This window comes from Anabrus simplex, chromosome 10 (assembly GCF_040414725.1).
Source record: "Anabrus simplex isolate iqAnaSimp1 chromosome 10, ASM4041472v1, whole genome shotgun sequence".
NCBI classification, from domain to species: domain Eukaryota; kingdom Metazoa; phylum Arthropoda; class Insecta; order Orthoptera; family Tettigoniidae; genus Anabrus; species Anabrus simplex.
This window is the reverse complement of record NC_090274.1, coordinates 76,101,164-76,120,232: the sequence shown is the minus strand read 5'-3', so window position 1 is coordinate 76,120,232 and position 19,069 is coordinate 76,101,164. Positions and strand designations below refer to the sequence as shown.

At 41.1% G+C, this 19,069-nt stretch overlaps 1 protein-coding gene across 1 annotated transcript in view; it reads left to right on the top strand.

Moving 5' to 3' along the window:
- Positions 1-14,259, top strand: part of LOC136881920 (beta-alanyl-bioamine nonribosomal peptide synthetase ebony-like) — a 319,523-nt gene extending 305,264 nt beyond the window's left edge. The window contains exon 15 of the mRNA XM_067154366.2: positions 13,685-14,259. Within this exon, the coding sequence (XP_067010467.2) occupies positions 13,685-13,858 (174 nt within the window). The 3' untranslated portion in view covers positions 13,859-14,259. The remainder of the gene's footprint in view (positions 1-13,684) is intronic.
- The last annotated feature ends 4,810 nt before the right edge of the window (positions 14,260-19,069 follow it).

Genomic DNA, 19,069 nt, shown 5'->3' with positions numbered 1-19,069 from the left:
ACCGGGATTTGAACCACGGTATCCAGCGGTGAGAGGCCGACGCGCTGCCGTCTGAGCCACGGAGGCTCGTTACATAATTACTATGAAGTTTAATTATAATATGTAATGTTCTACCGGTAATAGAGAAGTAGTTACAACAAAGATAACGCAATGCATATATCAAACAGGTGGATTGCAGTGAATGAATGCTCTGTCCTCAGTCTTCGGTGATCCGGATCTAGGGGATGGGAGTATTATATTATATACAGCCCGGCTCGTAGTAATTATGGTTAAGGCACCAAGTATATATATATATGGTCTGATACGGTGGTTAGTCTGTTCGATTCCCGGTGCTGGAAGAAACGTTCACCGTCAGAATGTAGGGTAGGAGATGTGGTGGTGTACAATCATTAGATTGCGTACCAAAAACCTTGATTCGATTCCAGACCCCTTCGCACTGCTGATAGGAAGTAAAAGCATATGACGCTGTCGGATGGACACGTTAAGCTTTTAGCAGATCCCTTGGTATTATTGAACAGAAGAAGGCTATGTGCCGACAGTGGATTTTCACCCTCTTCCTTCATCATTATCATCATCGCACAGGTCAATCAGAAAGACCTGTACTGGGGCAGCCAGTCAGGGATACACCTTTGCCGCGCGCCATCTAGTTGTACCTCTCAGAACTTTCGTTTTCTGTTTTACTTCGTCCCTCTGCATATGTGATTTCTCTCGGAGCATATGGCGAATGAAGACGATAGAGGTAATCTTTCACATTTTAACTATGTCCTACCTGTAGTTGAGGGAACTATTTTAAAGTTTCAAATTACGTGTAGAAACTGTTAGATTCAGACCTTACGATTTTACAGTAAATTATGTACGAAAGTTCTGAGTTGTTAAAAGGTTGATAAGGCAAGTGTAGCAGCATAGGTTCGGCTTAACCTATGTTTCAATTGAGCAGCGGTGCCCGTAGATATCAACATGTAGATGTCAACATCGACATTGCTTAGTATGTTGTGTGGGAAGCCAAACTGGTAATATTTCAAGAGTGAACACTTGTCTTGAAATGCAGGATTTTGATGCTGTGGAGTGTTAAAATAAACACCACTTAAGATATGATTGTTGTTGTGCGTTTCACATTTTGTCAAGAAACCTCCAGCAACCCAACCAGATCATCGTATCGTACAATTACTTACAAAATGGGTTGTAGTGAAGATCAGAATCTTATATGCCCACATCCGTATAGCGGGAAAAGAACTAGTGGATCAGTCAACAGAACGGTTTAAGTGTGGTACAACTAGGCAACCATCCTCTATAAACACTAATCGGTGAGAAAAATGCGAGGGATCCTACACTTCGAAAAGTTAAGGTATCGGCCAAAGAAAGGCAAGGGCCCCGAAGGACATAAAAATGAGACTCCATAGGCCTCAAAACTTAATACCGTCGTGGTTGGAAAAGAACGAGAGTAGACCAAGAGAGGCTAGATAGCATAGGTGAAAGTGAAGAGTCTGACACAAGTAAGTGGCAGGTATGCCAGGACTCAGCTAAGGGCCACGTGGTCCCAATCCATGCTTCCAAATTGAGAGCCCCTGGGGCCCCTTTTAGTCGCCTTTTACGACAGGCCTGGGGGAACACGTTTGAGAGGTACAATGAACTTAAAGGCTTTTAACTTTCGACATTTGTCATATACTATTACATTTTTAAAGTCAGTCGTTTAATTGCTGTACAGTCTTTTAAAAATATCTCGCGAATGATGACTTAGTTATACACGCAATTAATTCTCACCAAGGTGGCTATGGTTACAATCTCGGTTGAGGCATGTGATATTTTTGAGAAGGAAAGTAAAATACACATACGTACAGTTAACATGAAACACCAAGTATCATGGGTATCATCACGATACCAACAGCCGTGTAAAACTACGAGCTTACTTCCCTTTTGAACATGTTGTGGCTTAAGTCAGCCAATATGACTTTTCTTATAACGAAGAGCCATTACAGAAGATTTAAGTATTTTCTTCTTCTCCTTATTCTTCTTCTTGAGCGGATGTCCATGCCCTGGCCGAATAGAAAACAATCTTATTTAGTTGTGTAAGAATTTTCCCTAACACTAGCAGATCGCGTGTGCAGGGAGTTGCATAACAGTGGGAGTTTCTTGACGGTGTGCTCCTACTACTTATGATCTTATGCAATTAGTTACAATAAATTTATTGCAACCAAATGGTCATAATATATACACTCAGATATACATCAATAATAATAATATACAATCAATGCGTGCAAAACATCATCACTTATTGACACAATTGTGTCAAGCTTTCTTTTCTACGGACACATTCGATGGCATGGTACATATGTATATATGACATCGTTGGTCGCAAGGACACATACGCAGCCTGGTCCTGGCTTGTGAAATCCCAAGGTTCTGCATACCTTATGGTGGAACCCGTGTACAGCAAACCTGGTCACTGTATGCCTCAGTTCATATCAACCGCGTGTCCAATCCCTGTTTATCATCGCATCAGTTGAGTAAAACTCATCCCATATCATAGCACTCTTTGATTGCAGTTCCTGTAGCAAATCCCTATAACTCCTTGTCGCCGAAAGTAGCAGTCTAAATCTTATGTGTTAGGTAAATTTATTCCCTATAATAGACTTCGTCTTGTAGGTTGGCAGCTGTATAAAATGTGTACATTATTAAAAAAACAAGATGTCGGAAAGCTTAGTTCACATTTATTTCATGGTCCTCGCAGCCCGGATGAACTTGCCTCAAGCTCCTACAATTCACCGTCCTATGTAAGGTAATTAACGCACCCATTGGATTACAGTCACTTAAGTATAAAACTTCATGATTCTGATCGAATTAAAACGAACATTAGATGCTTGACCAAGTTAACGTAGCTAAACTTTCGCTCAAAGTCACAACTTATCAAGAAACTTGCAGCTAGTTTATGGTACAACTAGCGCTACTTTTCGCCCAAGGTCATAACTTCTTACAAGGTCCAAAACCGTCCACTGCTACAACTACCCTGGCTAGTACCATCTACTTACAAATTCACGAACTTTTATAAAATCTTGTAATTAGTTCCCACTTACTCTTCCGTTCATCAAGAAAGTTACGTGTTACCTCGGAATAATTATTATCCACTACACTGTAATAACTTATCGAAATCTTACTCATTTTATAGCACCACGATATTCTATAAATAAGGGAGACTCTATAAAACGAACATTAACCAAAAGGAGAACAACCTTGAAGGGTTGTGTAACTCGCATTCAACACTTCGTTAAGTCGGAAATAAATTCTGCCGATATCAACCTCATTCAGGTTAAATCAGATTGCTCTCCACCAACGAAGAATTCAAGCAAATTCAAAGCCAACTAGAGTCGCATGATGAAGAAATTGAGGAATCTAACACGATCTACTAAGAAGAATTCGAAGACACAATCGTCTTGCTGGAGGCTAAATTAAGGAAGGCCACCAGTCTACAAAACATGTCAGGTAATGTTGAAGTATTCACTCAGTCATCACAAGACATGACTAGAAATATCAAATTACCGAAAATAAATCTCCATACCTTTAGTGGAACTCTAATTACCTGGCTGCATTTCAAAGATACGTTTGAAGGCCTGGTGGTCAACAATAGTGACCTATTAAACATAGAGAAATTCCACTACTTTCTCCCCTCTCCTAAAGGCGAAGTCAAGGACAGCATAAGAAATATCAGCATTTCTGACGCCAACATTCGAGTAGCCTACAACATTCTGGTTAATCGTTATCATTCACCCAAATTAATTGCAGCTGAACACATTAGGCAAATTACGGAAACTTCACATATATTAGATTGCACGGAGAGTGAAATACGCAAACTGATCTATATATTCAAGGGCAGTATAGATGCACTTAATGCCCTAAACGCCCAACCAAGTATCCTAGATTTACTTATTAATGAACGCCTACTCTCTCAATTAGACAAAAAACTAAGGTTAGAATTTGAAAAGGAGCATTCTCATTCCGATGCAGTTAAATTCGAGGAGCTCATTAGCTTCTTGGAGAGAAGCTGTCAGACACTACAACTCTTCTCTTCTCCCCAACCACCTGCAGTCAGTCTTAACAATTACCCCAAATCAACGCCACGCTTGATAACACAATAACAATCATACATTTCGACAGCAGAGAGATGCTACATCTGCTCAGAAGAGCACAGACTATATAAATCTCCTGATTTCCTCAATTTGAGTTCTAGTGAAAGGTTCAAATTGATCAAAGATAGCAAGCACTGCAGTAACTGCCTTAGTCCATCACACACTTGGAAGGCATGTAGATCCAGTACTACACGTAAGGTATGCAAGAAATACCACCACACGTTGCTACACCAAAACGATCAGAATGATGGAAAAACTAACATAAACAACACTATGATACAAAACCCACAAGGTAACGACACACTCCAATCGTCGTATCACTCTCTCAGAAGTACTCCAAACACTCAGGTTCTTCTAAGCAGAGCCACGGTTAAAATCAAGGACTCAAACGGAAGATATCATCGCATGCGAGGCGTATTAGAAAGCGGTTTCCAAAGCAACTTCATATCCGAGCAGGCGGTACTCAACTTCAACTTAAGAAAAGAACGACCGTTATACCCCTGAAAGTATTCGGTGAAATGATACCCGAAGCTGATTCATCGGTAAACGTAGAAGTGCAGTCGACAGTCAGTGACTTTAATTTCAATATGGGATGTAGGAAGACTGGCAATATCCCTGCGTCAAACATCGATCTCAAGGAATGGAATATCCCAAAGAATGTCATCCTCGCTGATCCAGGTTTCCACCTTCCTCAGAGTACTCACTTACTAATCGGAGCTCAGTTCTTTTTGCATCTCATGAAGGAGGGGAGGAAATTTCGCGCAGGATATCCCACACTGCAGAACACTCAGTTAGGATGGATTATAAGCGGGGAGTATCCACAGCAAATGAATGGACGAGAAGACAATGGGCAAAGATCTAATGCGTTCTTTATTAGGTCTGACCTCGGTCTTAAGAATCAATATAACGATTCTGGTCCATAGAGGAAGTAAGTCATGAAATTCGTTCACCAGAACATGCGGAATGTGAGAAAAATTTCATCGATACCACCTTAAGGGATTAGAGTGGAAGATACGTCGTAGAATTACCCATGAGAAAGGAAATAAACCTAGGAAGCTGAAAGGAGATTGCAAGACAACGTTTTCATTTCCTGGAGAGAAAATTGCAAGTGCGGAGCAACCTTCGTCCAGATTATGTCGAGTTTATGAGGGAATATGAAGCACTTGGACACATGGTCGAACTTCAACCAAATTCCACACTAAGACAAACAGAATATTACCTTCCTCATCACGCGGTTCACAACCATTCGAGCAGTACTAGCAAGACAAGGGTGGTTTTTGATGCCTCTACAACAACCGACAATGATGTGTCACTAAATGGTATTTTGATGGTAGGACCAACAGTACAAGACGACTTATGCTCATTGGTCATGAGGTTTCGTATGCATAGAATAACCTTTAAAGCTGACATAGAGAAAATGTACCGACAAATAACAGTGCACCCAAAACATCAACCCCTGCAATGCATATTATGGCGATAAAGCCCTCAGGACGAATGAAAATCCTACGCCCTCACTATCGTCACATATGGCACATCATCAGCAGCTTACTTAGCTACAAGATGCCTGGTACAGCTGGCTACGTATTGTGTCCTATAGTGCCTTGGTTCCCATCAGGCAAACGCCGAGATCGAACCAAGTGCATTATAGTGATACACACAACCACCCAAAATGGGGGTGCTCGGCACATAGCTTACCTTGCGATGCGTATCCACTTTCAGCAGCTCAGGAGTGCTTGATTCAGGGTATCAGGGTATAAACAAGGGCCTAATTAGATAAATAAAGAGGATACCAAAAAGTGCAAGGTAAAATAGATCCTACAAAAATAAGAGAAAACTATGCTGCATTCAAAGTTTTACAATAAGGGTTTTATTACAATAAAATCAAGATTGATGAAATACAAATATAAGAGTTGTCCAAATATACATGGGATTAATAAAATATGGAGCCGTCGATCGTTAGAGCAACTTAGTGGTCGAGAAAACACACTCACGAAACCTCCTGACTGTAACAAGCATAAAAAATCAGGGTAAGTAATGGAGTATAAAGCGGATATCTATACAAATACTGGTCTAACAGCATCATCCTACTCCTCTCTATTCTATGCCACATTCCTCAGAACTCTCCACCTAACTAATATAAACAGACATTATACAGTGCTCTAACAGAGCATCGATCCCTGGGCCAGCTAAGAGCAAGGCATCTAATATAACGATAAAAAATAACAGGAACTCTACTACGTCGTCCTATGACCAGTACATAAAGGGCTAGGCGTATAAAATGGCGACTACAAATGGAAATGTAATCACAACTAGTACCGTAACAAAAGGTCGATGTCTCCCTAAACACTTGACAGACAGCAGTCTGCTTTACTGCCGCATTCCTGTGTCGTGACGTCACACACCTTCCTCCCTCGCTCACTCTCGGCACGTGACCGGTGTCGGCCATGCTTTATTTCTATAAATAGCTTACAGCTGACGACTGGGGAACCAACTTCAGGGTGAATCTTACTTTCACTGTCCCTCACGGAAACTGACCCACATAGCGCACTCATAATCATGCATGGGCTACATGCAATCGTATCTATTTCATTATCAATACAGCATAATCTCACTGCTGCCTCCACTGGGCTTATCCATTACTGTACAAAGGCGCAATCCACTGCGCTATCACTACTTGGCCATTACCAGGCATATCAAACTCATATAACACATTATTAATCTGCGCTAGGGCTTTCTCTACTTCAATTTGCACAGTCAGCTAATTACATAATGCTCATCTCTCTCAAACATGATGACACGCACCTCCTGACACGTTAACCTGAGTAAGTTAAGGGATAAGTCACGATCTCCAATAAATTATATAAGACCTCAAAGATATGTACCTGACAATGCTCTATCAACAATATCTGCCTGCCTGACATCGCTTACAGATGGTCCGATATTAAAAGTGGAGACAACAAGTACACAATCATAATAATACTGAATGGAAAAGTTATCACACAAACAAGGAATATGCAACATGCAACCTACAATTTAATATACTGAATTCGAGTCCTGGGCATAGCTATACTGTACAGCGAACTACCCTAGTATAAATTTACATGTTGGCTGACGGCCAACCTTGTTCCTATCCTGAGGAGTTTAACATTGCTTGCTTCTTACAAATTGGAAAGCTCTGACCTGAACTGATCTATGGACATGACGGAACGGCCCCTCATTGGACAGCTAGAATTACTGCATCATGACAGGCTTCGACGCTGGATGCAGATACGGGTTGAGGACTGGAGACATTCTGGCTGGCGAGAACATTTCTTGCAGCTTCTCAGACGGTTGGAGGATGTCCCCTTCGGTGTCGTGATGAGCAGGTGCGCCAGATGTTCCTAGGTCGACTCCCGATGTCGTGAGGACTCATGGTCTTCTTCAGCTCCCGTTACTGCTACCTCAATATAAATGGGCAGTAGCTCGTACTGGGTTGATGTAGGGAAAACTGTAAAGAAATGTCTATTACACACAGTCCGTATTCGATGCCTGTTTCCACTACCACCATACCTCACACGGTCTTTTGTCCAAGTCACTTTCAGAGTTTAGACTTGATACCTAAATGTTCTCTTTATCATCATGGTAACAGTTTCATGTTAGACTTTCACTTTGACCAAACTTCCTGACACAATAGATAACCTGAGCCTTCATTAATCCGTGTGTTACGTTTGTTACAATTGGACCTCAAATAATATGAAGCTGCTAGTCAAACAGTCTAATTATTAGCAGCACATCCTCTCATGACAGCAGATCAGCGCATGTAATATCAAGAATTCAGCTTAATTATCCATGTTGATTACTTACTTTTCCCGAGATACAATCGTGCTAGGTGAATGCAGCTCGAAGATAAGACGCTATTCTGGATACCGACTCGCAGCGTGACGACCTCGTTCTAACAGCCGTACAGTCAATGAATGAATCTGACGCGCTCGGCGGTCATGTATTTATAATCAGGCTGGCGTTACCACGCTCGCGTGTTGGTGGTCTGTATACCCCGCGCCCGCGACTGGAAGCTTCTCCCGCACAAAGAGTGACAAGTACCTCACTTAACGTATGCACTTATAATTATAGCCATGTTGCATATCAAAATTTACCGGAAATTATGCAGGTTGCAATTCTTTTATCGAATCCAGTGCATCTCTTCTGTAGCCGGAGATATTAAATTAATTTCTTCTTCCCTCCAAAGCTTTGTCAGCCCGCGAGAATCATGAAGTGGTGCGCGTCCAACACTATTAATAAAGAAGCTTCGCTTGGGCAATAAATTCCTTTTATGAGTCTCTGGAATTTACATAATGATACTGCTGCTATGTTTCCACGAGAAATGCTCCATCTAGACTCTCTTATATAATAAACTGCTATACAATGACTTTCATGGTGGTCTCATGTAATTCCAATATCGAAGGCTAAAATCCAAACTATTTGCAAATGAACTGAGTGGTTCAGTATGAAGCAACCAGATTTCCTCGAGCGGCTTCAGTCCTTCGCCATGATTTTTATGTTGATGATTGCATCTCAGGAACAGAGACTTTGGATGAAGCTCTAAGGCTGAGAATCGAACTTCAAGGCCTTCTTCAGCTTGGAGTATTTTCGTTGAGAAAGTGGTGCACAAATAGCCCACAACTCCTTGAATCAATCCCAGAGAACTTACGAGAATACAAACATTCATTGACTGACAGTGAGAGCAACGTAGTAAAACATTGGATTTAACTTGGCACACTTCAACGGACCTATTTCAAATCAACTGTAGCCTGCAGCCACATCAATCGAGCTCAAGGGAGTCCAAGTTCTCAAAACGTATGGTGCTGTCCACAATATCATCAATATTCGACCCACTAGGTCTGATAACTCCCGTAGTTGCTCTCTTCAAAGTCTTCATGCAACGCCTGTGGCAAGAAGGTTCAGGATGGGATGATCAACTACTCGGGAATTTGCTCGATACCTGGATTGACCTATATTAACAAATATCACTAGTTAATAATTTCACAATTCCAAGACTGGTCTTCAGTGAAGGGATAATGAAGAATATCGAGATACATGGCTTCTGCATTGTTTCACAGTCTGCTTACGGGGCTGCAGTGTAATGAGATCTGTCAACCAAAAAGCCGAGGTTCCCACGAGACTTCTTTGTGCAAAATCAAGGGTTGCACCTCTAAGACAGATTTCAATCCCCTGTCTCGAATTATGTGGTGCCTTAATTTTGGCTCGCCTCATCAAGAAAACGCTTGAAACTCTACGCACTGCCCCCGATGGTGTACTACTTTGGACTGATTCAGCAGTCGTATTGGCTTGGTTACGCGCATGTCCTACAAAATTGAAAAACATTCGTCGCAAACAAGGTGGCAGAAATTCAAGACACTGTACCAGCCTCCCATTGGCGTCATGTTGGATCACTGGACAATCCAGCAGATCTTGCATCACGAGGAGTACAGCCACTGCTTCTTCAAGACAGTGCACTATGGTTGGAAGGCCCCAGCTGGCTGCGTCTAGACCCTGCATCATGACCATCACAATCAGGATGGGACACTTCGAAGATCCCTGACCAAATAATTATAACATATTGTCATAAAACACGATGATACATTCCTGAATCGCTTCTCATCCTTAAACAGATTACTCAGAACTGTTGGTCAGTGTCTCAGATTCTCTTCCAATTGCAAGAAGACTCGCAGTGAGCGCGATACATCACCACTAAAACCACAAGAGGTAAATAATGCCTTCAGGGTCTGTATCAAAATCGTATAATCGGTCTCTTATCAAAGAGAAATACTCTGCCTCAAACAAGGTAAGGCTATTGATGCATATAGTATACTGAAGAGTCTGAGCCCAATTCTGGACCAAAATGGTTTTCTTCAAGTCGGAAGAAGACTACAAAACGCACCAGTTCCATACGAAGCCAAGCATCAACTTATATTTCCTCCTGAACATCACCTCACCAAACTTGTCTGCCTGAGTGAACATGTAAGATTACTACACGAAGGACCTCAACTAATCATTTCATCGCTGCGACAGAGATATTTGATACCGAGGATTCCCCAAATCGTTAAGAAATGCATTCATTCATGCTACACATGCTTCAGACTGAGAAAATCAGCAGCTCAACAGAAAATGACAAACCTCCCAAGATTTAGGGTTACACCTACTAGAGCCTTTATTAACTTCGGAGTAGACTACACTAGCCCATTCCTAATACGGATAGGCACACGACGAAGTAAGACAACAGGAAAGGCTATGCTGGAAACTTTACACGTATTTCGATCAGAGCTGTGCACATCGAAATCATCTCTGATCTTACTACCAGTGCATTCATGGCAGCACTACGACGTTTCAACTCACGTCGAAGTTGTCCTGCCAATAACTACAGCGACAATGGCACCAATTTCATTGGTGCATCGAGGGAATTAAAGGAACTTCAGAAGTTCTTACAAGATGGGAAGCAAGAGAAAGAAATTGTGAAGATCGCAGAAGGAATAGGCATTACCGGGCACTTCATCCCTCCATCTGTACCTCATTTTGGAGGTGCTTGAGAATCCATGGTAAAGGCATTTAAATTTCATCTTCGAAGAACAATGGGAACAACAATACTCACCTTTGAAGTATTAACTACCCTACCTTCACAGATCGAAGCTTGCCTGAACAGTCGCCCTCTATCCAGATTTAGCGATGATCCGACAGATTCATCCTATCTCACTCCATCACACTCCCTTATCGGTGAGCAACTCACGTCACTTCCCGGCCGCGATCTCAAACCTTGTCCCATCAATAGTCTCTCTAAATGGAGACACGTACAAAAATGACTCAAGACGTCTGGAATATATGGTATAAGGATTACCTCAACACACTTCAGCAACGTTACAAATGGACACAAGAGCATCCTAACCTACGTCCTGGCGATCTTGTGTTCATCAAGGATGACAACCTGCCTCCTCTTCATTGGAGAAGAGGATTGGTGTAAAAGGTCCATCTCGGAGATGACGGTCTCGCCAGAGTAGCTGCTGTCAACACCACTTCTGGTGCCATGATGCGTCCTATCAACAAGTTGTGTGTATTACCAGAAAAGAACTGGGAATGATTATCAAACTACAATTTTCTTGAACGTTATCAACGTATTCTTATAAAAATCGTGTGTGCCCTATTTTTGACTAGTGCATTTTTTGTGTGCATCTGTTTCATTTTATTATTTTTCTGCAAAAGGCCAATGCCTTTTGGTGGGGCGTTATGTTAAGTAAATTTAATCCCTATAATAGACTTCGTCTTGTAGGTTGGCAGCTGTATAAAATGGGTACATTATTAAAAATAAAAGATGTCGGAAAGCTTAGTTGTGTAAGAATTTTCCCTAACCCTAGCAGATCGCGTGTGTAGGAGTTGCTTAACAGTGGGAGTTTCTTGACGGTGTGCTCCTACTACTTATGTTCTTATGCAATTAGTTACAATAAATTTATTGCAACCAAATGGTCATAATATATACACTCAGATATACATCAATAATAATAATATACAGGGTGATTAATTTGAAAGTACAGAGCGGAGTGCCGAGGATTAGGCGCGCTGGGAAGCCGAGACAGCGAGCGCAGTGGCCGCAATGACAAGCAGGCATAGTCGGCTCAAAGAAGCGGCATGATTGTGCCTATAGAAACTAAACGAAACTGAACTCGCCGGCTACATAGTTGCTCTGGACAAATAAGTAAATGGGTAAACAAATAAATATATCAACTAGGAAATTAAACTGTATTCGCCAGTAATAAATAAATATATAAACAAATAAATAAATAAATCAACCAGGAAATTAAACTGAACTCACCAGTATTTACAGACGATGCTGAAAGTGAATTCCTTCAGCTGCAATGCATGCTTCACATCTTGTAATGAGATTTTGAAGCACAGTTTGTAGTTCATGGACACCGATAGAACGCACAATGTTCCTAATTTCAGTTTTTAATTCTTATGCAGTTCGAGGATTATTCCTGTAAACTTTTCATTTAAGATTTCCCCATAGATAAAAATCACATGTGCTTAAATCAGGCGAACGAGGGGGCCATAAGCCTTTACTGATGATCTGATCATCATTGAACATTTCCCGCAACCGTCGCATAGAACTATGCGCCGTATGGGCCGTTGCACTATCCTGCTGGAAATAGCCGTACTTTTTCTCTTCTTCAGTCAGTTCAGCAAAAAATGGTTCCAGAATGTTGGGAATATAACGGTCAGAAGTAATCGTGTCCTGAAAAAAATATCGGACCGATAACTCGTCGGGCACTGATAGCACACCACACACCCACTTTCACATCGTGCAGAGGTCTCGGCTGTAAAATGTGCGGGTTGTCTGTATCCCAGATTCTAATGTTCTGTGAATTGACATATCCACTCAAATGAAACCAGGCTTCGTCGCTCATAAAAAGAAAGTTCGGATCCACAATACCGTCGTGGACACTATTTATTAGCCAATTGCAAAATCGTATTCTTGCATTGAAATCTGTAGGCAGTATGTTATGGACTGAATGAGTCCGATAAGGTCGTAAACGTAACAGTTTTGTTGCATTACGTGCTGAAGAAGGTGAAATACCACTTTCCTGAGCTAATCTCCGAAGTGACTTATGTGACTGACCTGGAGTCTCTCCTATATATCTTCTAACCTCTCTTGTGTGAGAGCTGTTCCCCTTAGCTTTTTTTTCTTACTTCTTACGGAACCAGTACTACGCCAGTAAACGAGCTGATGCACGTAACGTTTTGATGGTACTGTCGCACCGGGAAATTGTCTACGGAATTTTCAAAGACACCTTTTAACTGGTTTCTTCTTCTTGTGCAAATAACACTCGACCAAAAATATTCTTTGCTCTATAGTGTATTTAACCATTGTGATAATAACCTCACAACACACCTTAAAAGTCCAATATTTTCTAACTGAGGGACAGAGGGCTAAACAGCTGCGCATTGCAGTGAACACTTCTTAAATCGCCGTGTTGACAGAAGCCATATGGCGCTCGCTCGGGACTTCCCACGGCATGCGAGAAGAGGTCGGAACACTTAAATTATTATCCCTGTACAATCAATGCGTGCAAAACCTCATCACTTATTGACACAATTGTGTCAAGCTTTCTTTTCTACGGACACATTCGATGGCATGGTACATATGTATATATGGCATCGTTGGTCGCAAGGACACATACGCAGCCTCGTCCCGGCTTGTGAAATCTCAAGGTTCTGCACACCTTATGGTGGAACCCGTGTACAGCAAACCTGGTCACTGTATGCATCAGTTCATATCCACCGCGTATCCAATCCCTGTTTATCATCGCATCGGTTGAGTAAAACTCATCCCATATCATAGCACTCTTTGATTGCAGTTCCTGTTGCAACTCCCTATAACTCCTTGTCGCTGAAAGTAGCAGTCTAAATCTTATGTCTTCAATGAAGTACGTCTCCTTTGCAAGAACGTATACTAGTCGTGATATTGTATACAAGCTGTTGTTTCTGATCAACTTGTGTAAGGAAAACTGTATTATGTGAAATATTTAATTCTGTTTCAGCAACTGGGCTCGGACGTGTACAAGTACCAGGTGCTACTCGACTATCAAGTGAACGAATACGTCACCCCTGATGGCTCCAAACCTTTCGGTGCCGCCCCTGACTGGCAACGGGCTCATTGCTCCTGGAAGACAGTCGAATGTGATAGCAGGGCCACAAATAATAATGCCAAGTGAAAAATAATAAAAATTTCCACTGTTCATAAAAAGTCGTATATTCTGTGTATATAATCATACCGTCTTCCAAAATGAGTGCCTTACGAAAGAACTATAATAGTTTTGAAACACAAAATTATACCTTTTTTATTATTGTTCATAAAGGATTTGTAAGTAGAAGAGGCTCCAACTTTTTAAGGGGTTCCATTTTACAGATTAATTTTACTTAAAACGTTTCGGCTTTTCCGAACTAATTCCAGCACTCATAGATAAATTGTAATTTCAGTGAAATGTATTTAATTTTCGGAACAAGTAATATTAAACTTCGTGCCTTTTAACTTTTAAATATTTGAAATTTTAACAAATTGAAGTTAATTTCTCCTGCCAGTAATTTTATTTACATATTTCTCATTGAACTCGCTCAGCACCAACTTATTCTTTTAAGTATGTAGGAATGGATTTTTGTTAGCTTATAACATATCCTTTGGCCCATTCTTCAGGTATGTCAGAAGTGTTGCATAAACAACAGGGGTTCTAAAAAGCACCCCTTAATTGCTATAGAAATCTCATTACAAGAATAATTTGAGGACAAGAGTATATTTATTAAAATAAATGTATGTTAATCTTAACCTATTTCTGCATTAAATTCCGGTTCCCTGTAATGAATATGTAGGATGGGGTTCTAAAAACATCACATCCCCTAATTGTTATGCAAATCTCATTACCAGAAAAATGTTACGGCTAGAAGATGCTTATAAAAAGGTAGGTTTCCATCTAAAACAATTTATGCATAAAAATACGGGTCCCAGTTATTAAACTAATGGATTAGTGTTCTTCACACATTAGCGATCGTATTTCCTTTTTTTAGAGTAATCGATGTCTCTGAAATTATTCGGCGGAATTTGTTGAAAGTCGCCCTATGTACATGTTATTATTGACCTATTGTTTAGTGTGAAAAAGTCTCGAGATGTAATTGGTTATAACATCCGGCCCAATGGCTAAATGGTTAGAGCGCTGGGCTTTGGTCAGAGAGGTCCAGTGTTCGATTCCCTGCAAGTTCGTGAAATTTTTCCCTTCATTGGCACGGGGGCTGGGTGTACGTGTCGTCTTCATTATAATTTCATCCTAAACACGGCGCGCAGGTTGCTTACGGGAGTCAAATCAAAAGACCTGCATCTGGCGAGCCTAACTTGTCCTCGGACACTGCCGGCACTAAAAGCCATACGCCATTTCATTTAATTGGTTATTAACAATTTTCAAAACTGTACACATTTTTCAAAAAACAACAAGAAACAATATCTTAAAAATTAAGCAAAATACAGGTATTATTTTCACTCTGCTTGAAATTCCTTTTATAAAGGATGAACCACCATGAATTACAAGTATATTTATGTGCTGTAGTTCTTAGAAATAAGTGGCTGAGTAACTCAGGGTGTAGAACGCTAACCTTCTGAGCTCAACTTGGCAGGTTCGATTCTGGTTCAGTGCAGTGGTGTTTGGAGGTGCTCAGATAAGTCAGTACTGTGTCGGTATATTTACTGGTTCGTAAAAGAACTTCTGCGGGACAAAATTCTGGCACTTTGGCGTCTCTGAAAGTGATAAATAATATAGTTAGCGGATGTAAAGCCCATAATATTATTGAATCCTAGAGAAAGTCAGATTTTAATTTTTAAAATTATCGAATAATTTGGATGTTTTCCGCCTGTGATCCCTTCACCTAACCCTAACCCCATGGCACTAAAGCCCTTGATGGGCCTTGGCCTGCCAAGCGACCACCGCTCACCCCGGAGGCCTGCAGATTAAGAGATGTCGTGTGGTCAGCATGAAGAATCCTCTCGGCCGTTATTCTTGCCTTTGTAGACTGGGGCCGTTATCTCACCGTCAGATAGGTCCTCAATTCTAATCCATATATATATTTATTTTCCTCCAGATCTACAGTATTGATACCTTAGTGATGTATTAAAGGAGAGAAATAATAATGCCCAACCCAGGCAGCTTAAACTGACATACACATATAATAATTCTCGTAAAATAAATAGAGCTAACACAATTGGTGTTTGCTTCCAACTGGTATACGAACATCTCCCTCACGGAGAGTCGATAGCCATGATACTACAGCGATAAATGAAAACAAGGGATAAGGGCAATAATAATATAAATAATAATAATAAAATGGCAATGTGGCAGGATAAACACTGTCGCTTGGCGCAAGATCAACCCTTATTGGTGATGTGTTGGCCATGGCATAAGGCATTATGGCAGTATGATAATAAGAAACTAAAATAATAGCAATATTACTGTGTAAAGAACAATGGTGTTGGCAGACGGCATCTGCACTTTAAACAAAGTGTATATCACTTCCGGCCGGGTTTGCAACTCAGCGCAATCTTTCCTGCACACTGACCTCTCTGTTTCTCTGCTTGAGTTACAAACCTGGCTTCGTGTTACATCCACTGTAGTGCCGGTGTGCAATTTTTCTCCTTACGTTTCATTGCTATTGACCACTGTTAAAATATATTGCCTCACTACACTTATTATCTTTTATAATTCCAGATAACTCTCCACATTAAATGAAACCATATTCACACACAGTTAACTTAGACCATCAGCTCATATACCGTCCGTCTCCACATATTAACTTTATCACGCAACCTCACGATTATTTTCAAAGTTAGCACATGTGCCCTCGCAACTTTGAATCACAATCATCCTGCAACCAGTTGCATTCTTACCATTAGCTTTACTCTTATCACCTATCTAATTTACAATCACTCTCTTCCTTATTCACTAGCCAAATAACAGCCTCATCTTGATTAACAGCCTTCCAATACCATCTAGTGCCAGAACTTAATATACACACTTTACCGCCTACTAATTTAACTACGTAATCAGTCTTGTCACAGTTACGAATAACACACACACTCCACTATACTCATGTGTTACACAATTTACTTCCTACTGCTGATTGATTTTTTGCTTCTTGTCACTATGCCTTCGTCCAATTTGTTCTTCTTACCCCATATCTCTCTTAGGCTCAAGCTTCTTCCTTTCGCCAAGGCACCTCTTGCTTCTTCTCCCTGCCTCCCATCCGTATTTTCACTTCGTTTATGAGCACTTGTCACATCTTGTGTTTCCGCCTCCACAATCACTACTTGTACCTTCCTTTCTTCTCTCACACTGGCCTCCGTCATCAGCTCCTTAACTAATGCCCTGGTCTCCCTGGTCTCCTTCCTTATCTCCCTCCTCATCTCAGTTGCTGCTTCCCTGGCTCCTTCTACGATGGATTTGAAGATAGCATTCACTCCTTCCTCTGTCCTGCTAATTTCTTCTTGCTGCAAGCTCTGTTCCAATGCCCAATTTTCTTTGATTTTTTCTTTGTCCCCTTACCCGTCTTCACTAACTTGACTATCTCTAACTTGCCTTTCTTCCATTCTCTTCACCATAACCACTTTGTTTTTCATATTCTCTTCCATTTCTCGTAATTTCATCACTGTCCAGAATCTAGTCCATAGTCCATTGGTTACCACTAATTGTTGGCCCTTAACGTAGGCTCTTAACCCTTGCAATTTAGCCCTGACCAAATGTTTCTTCAGGGTGTTCATATTCTTCACCCCTTCTCTTCCCAAATCTCTTTTAATCCAAATTTTTGTGTTCCGTATATTGTCTGCGCCTCTCATCACTACTTCCGCCATCAGGGTGGAAAACAGTTTCAACTTTTATCGACCTATTACCCCGTGCTTTACCTATCCTTTCCACATCATCGATATCTACTTCACTGAAGTTAATTTTCATCATTTTCTGGATGACTTCCACAACTTTGTAGGTTGTCAGCACTTTGTCCTCACTTTGTTCCTCCGGCACTCCATATATAAATAAGCATTTCTTCCTGCGTTCTTGGCTACTGTCTTCTATTTCTGCCTTCAGCTTCACCACCTCTCCCTCCATCTCCCTTATTTTTAACTTGGTTTCCACTTTGTTCATTGTTTCGTCTGTTTCTCCCTTTATTCAGCGCCCCATGTGTTCAAATTCTTTCACTTGTTCCTTCATCATATTATTAATCTGCTCAAACAGATACACTTCTTCCAAAACTTCTTTAATCACTCTTTTAATGACCTCCACGTCTTCCCAGTTCATGTTGCCACTGATAGTCGGGCCGGGGTTAACTTCCACACCCCCTATAGCTAGCAGTACCATGATTACTGCGGCCACCAGTATCATCTCGCCCATCATTCTTGTTTCCACTTTACCTACTTCATTCCTGGCTGTTTCCTTCTTCCATCTCCCCTGCCATCTTCCAATAACTACCCGATATTGATCCACACCAATCATTTTCTCCTTCCATCCCGTCTTACTTTTCCACTCACCGGTCACACTCCACACCGGCTCTACCGGCACCTCGACTCAGCACGTCCGTCTCCGATCGCTGACTAGGTTAGACTGTGACTCAATTCTAATCATGTAGGCTGAGTGGACCTCGAACCAGCCGTCAGGTCCAGGTAAAAATCCCTGACCTGGCCGAGAATCAAACCCGAGGCCTCCGGATAAGGGCCAGGAACACTACCCCTACACCACGGGGCCGGCCGTGATCCCTTCAGCTTTAAATTAAATCTAACATCTAAAGAACTGTACGCAATTTTAAGAGAATTTATGAAAAGTGAGATAGAGTAGCTTGATTTTTCTGTTTACACTGATTAAGAAACGTTATAGTTCTAACGTGAACGCACTGAATATAACTTTTCACCGTTTATTGTCCTTAAAGCAATTTTTCTTATCGTTTTTCATAATCTCATGACATTTTAGCCGGTAGGGGTTGAGCCCTGTCTATTATCAAATATGTGTACCTGGCTCTTGCAGTAAATGCTTGCAAGTGTAGATGTGTTCTTTGTTTTATGCATGTGCATAATCATTTAGATCATCCTTGTATATTAATTGCATTTATAATAATGTATGCTATGCTTATGTGTATGTATTTTTCAGTCTTATGCAGTAAACGAGGTGGCGGAATCTAAAGTTGGAATATTTATTTCCCTTTCTCATTTTATCCTCCGAAACACATTTTCTCTGCCGTTGGATTCTTCCAAAGGATTCATACGAAAAAAATTTGTGTAATGAAATTTGTGACTTTATGTTACCTAGCAACAGTAGCCTGATATCAATGCCATCCAATATCACGACGTGCACGGTTCCTCGGTAGTAGTATAATAGGCGGGTTCTGCGGCCGCCTCCGCTTCA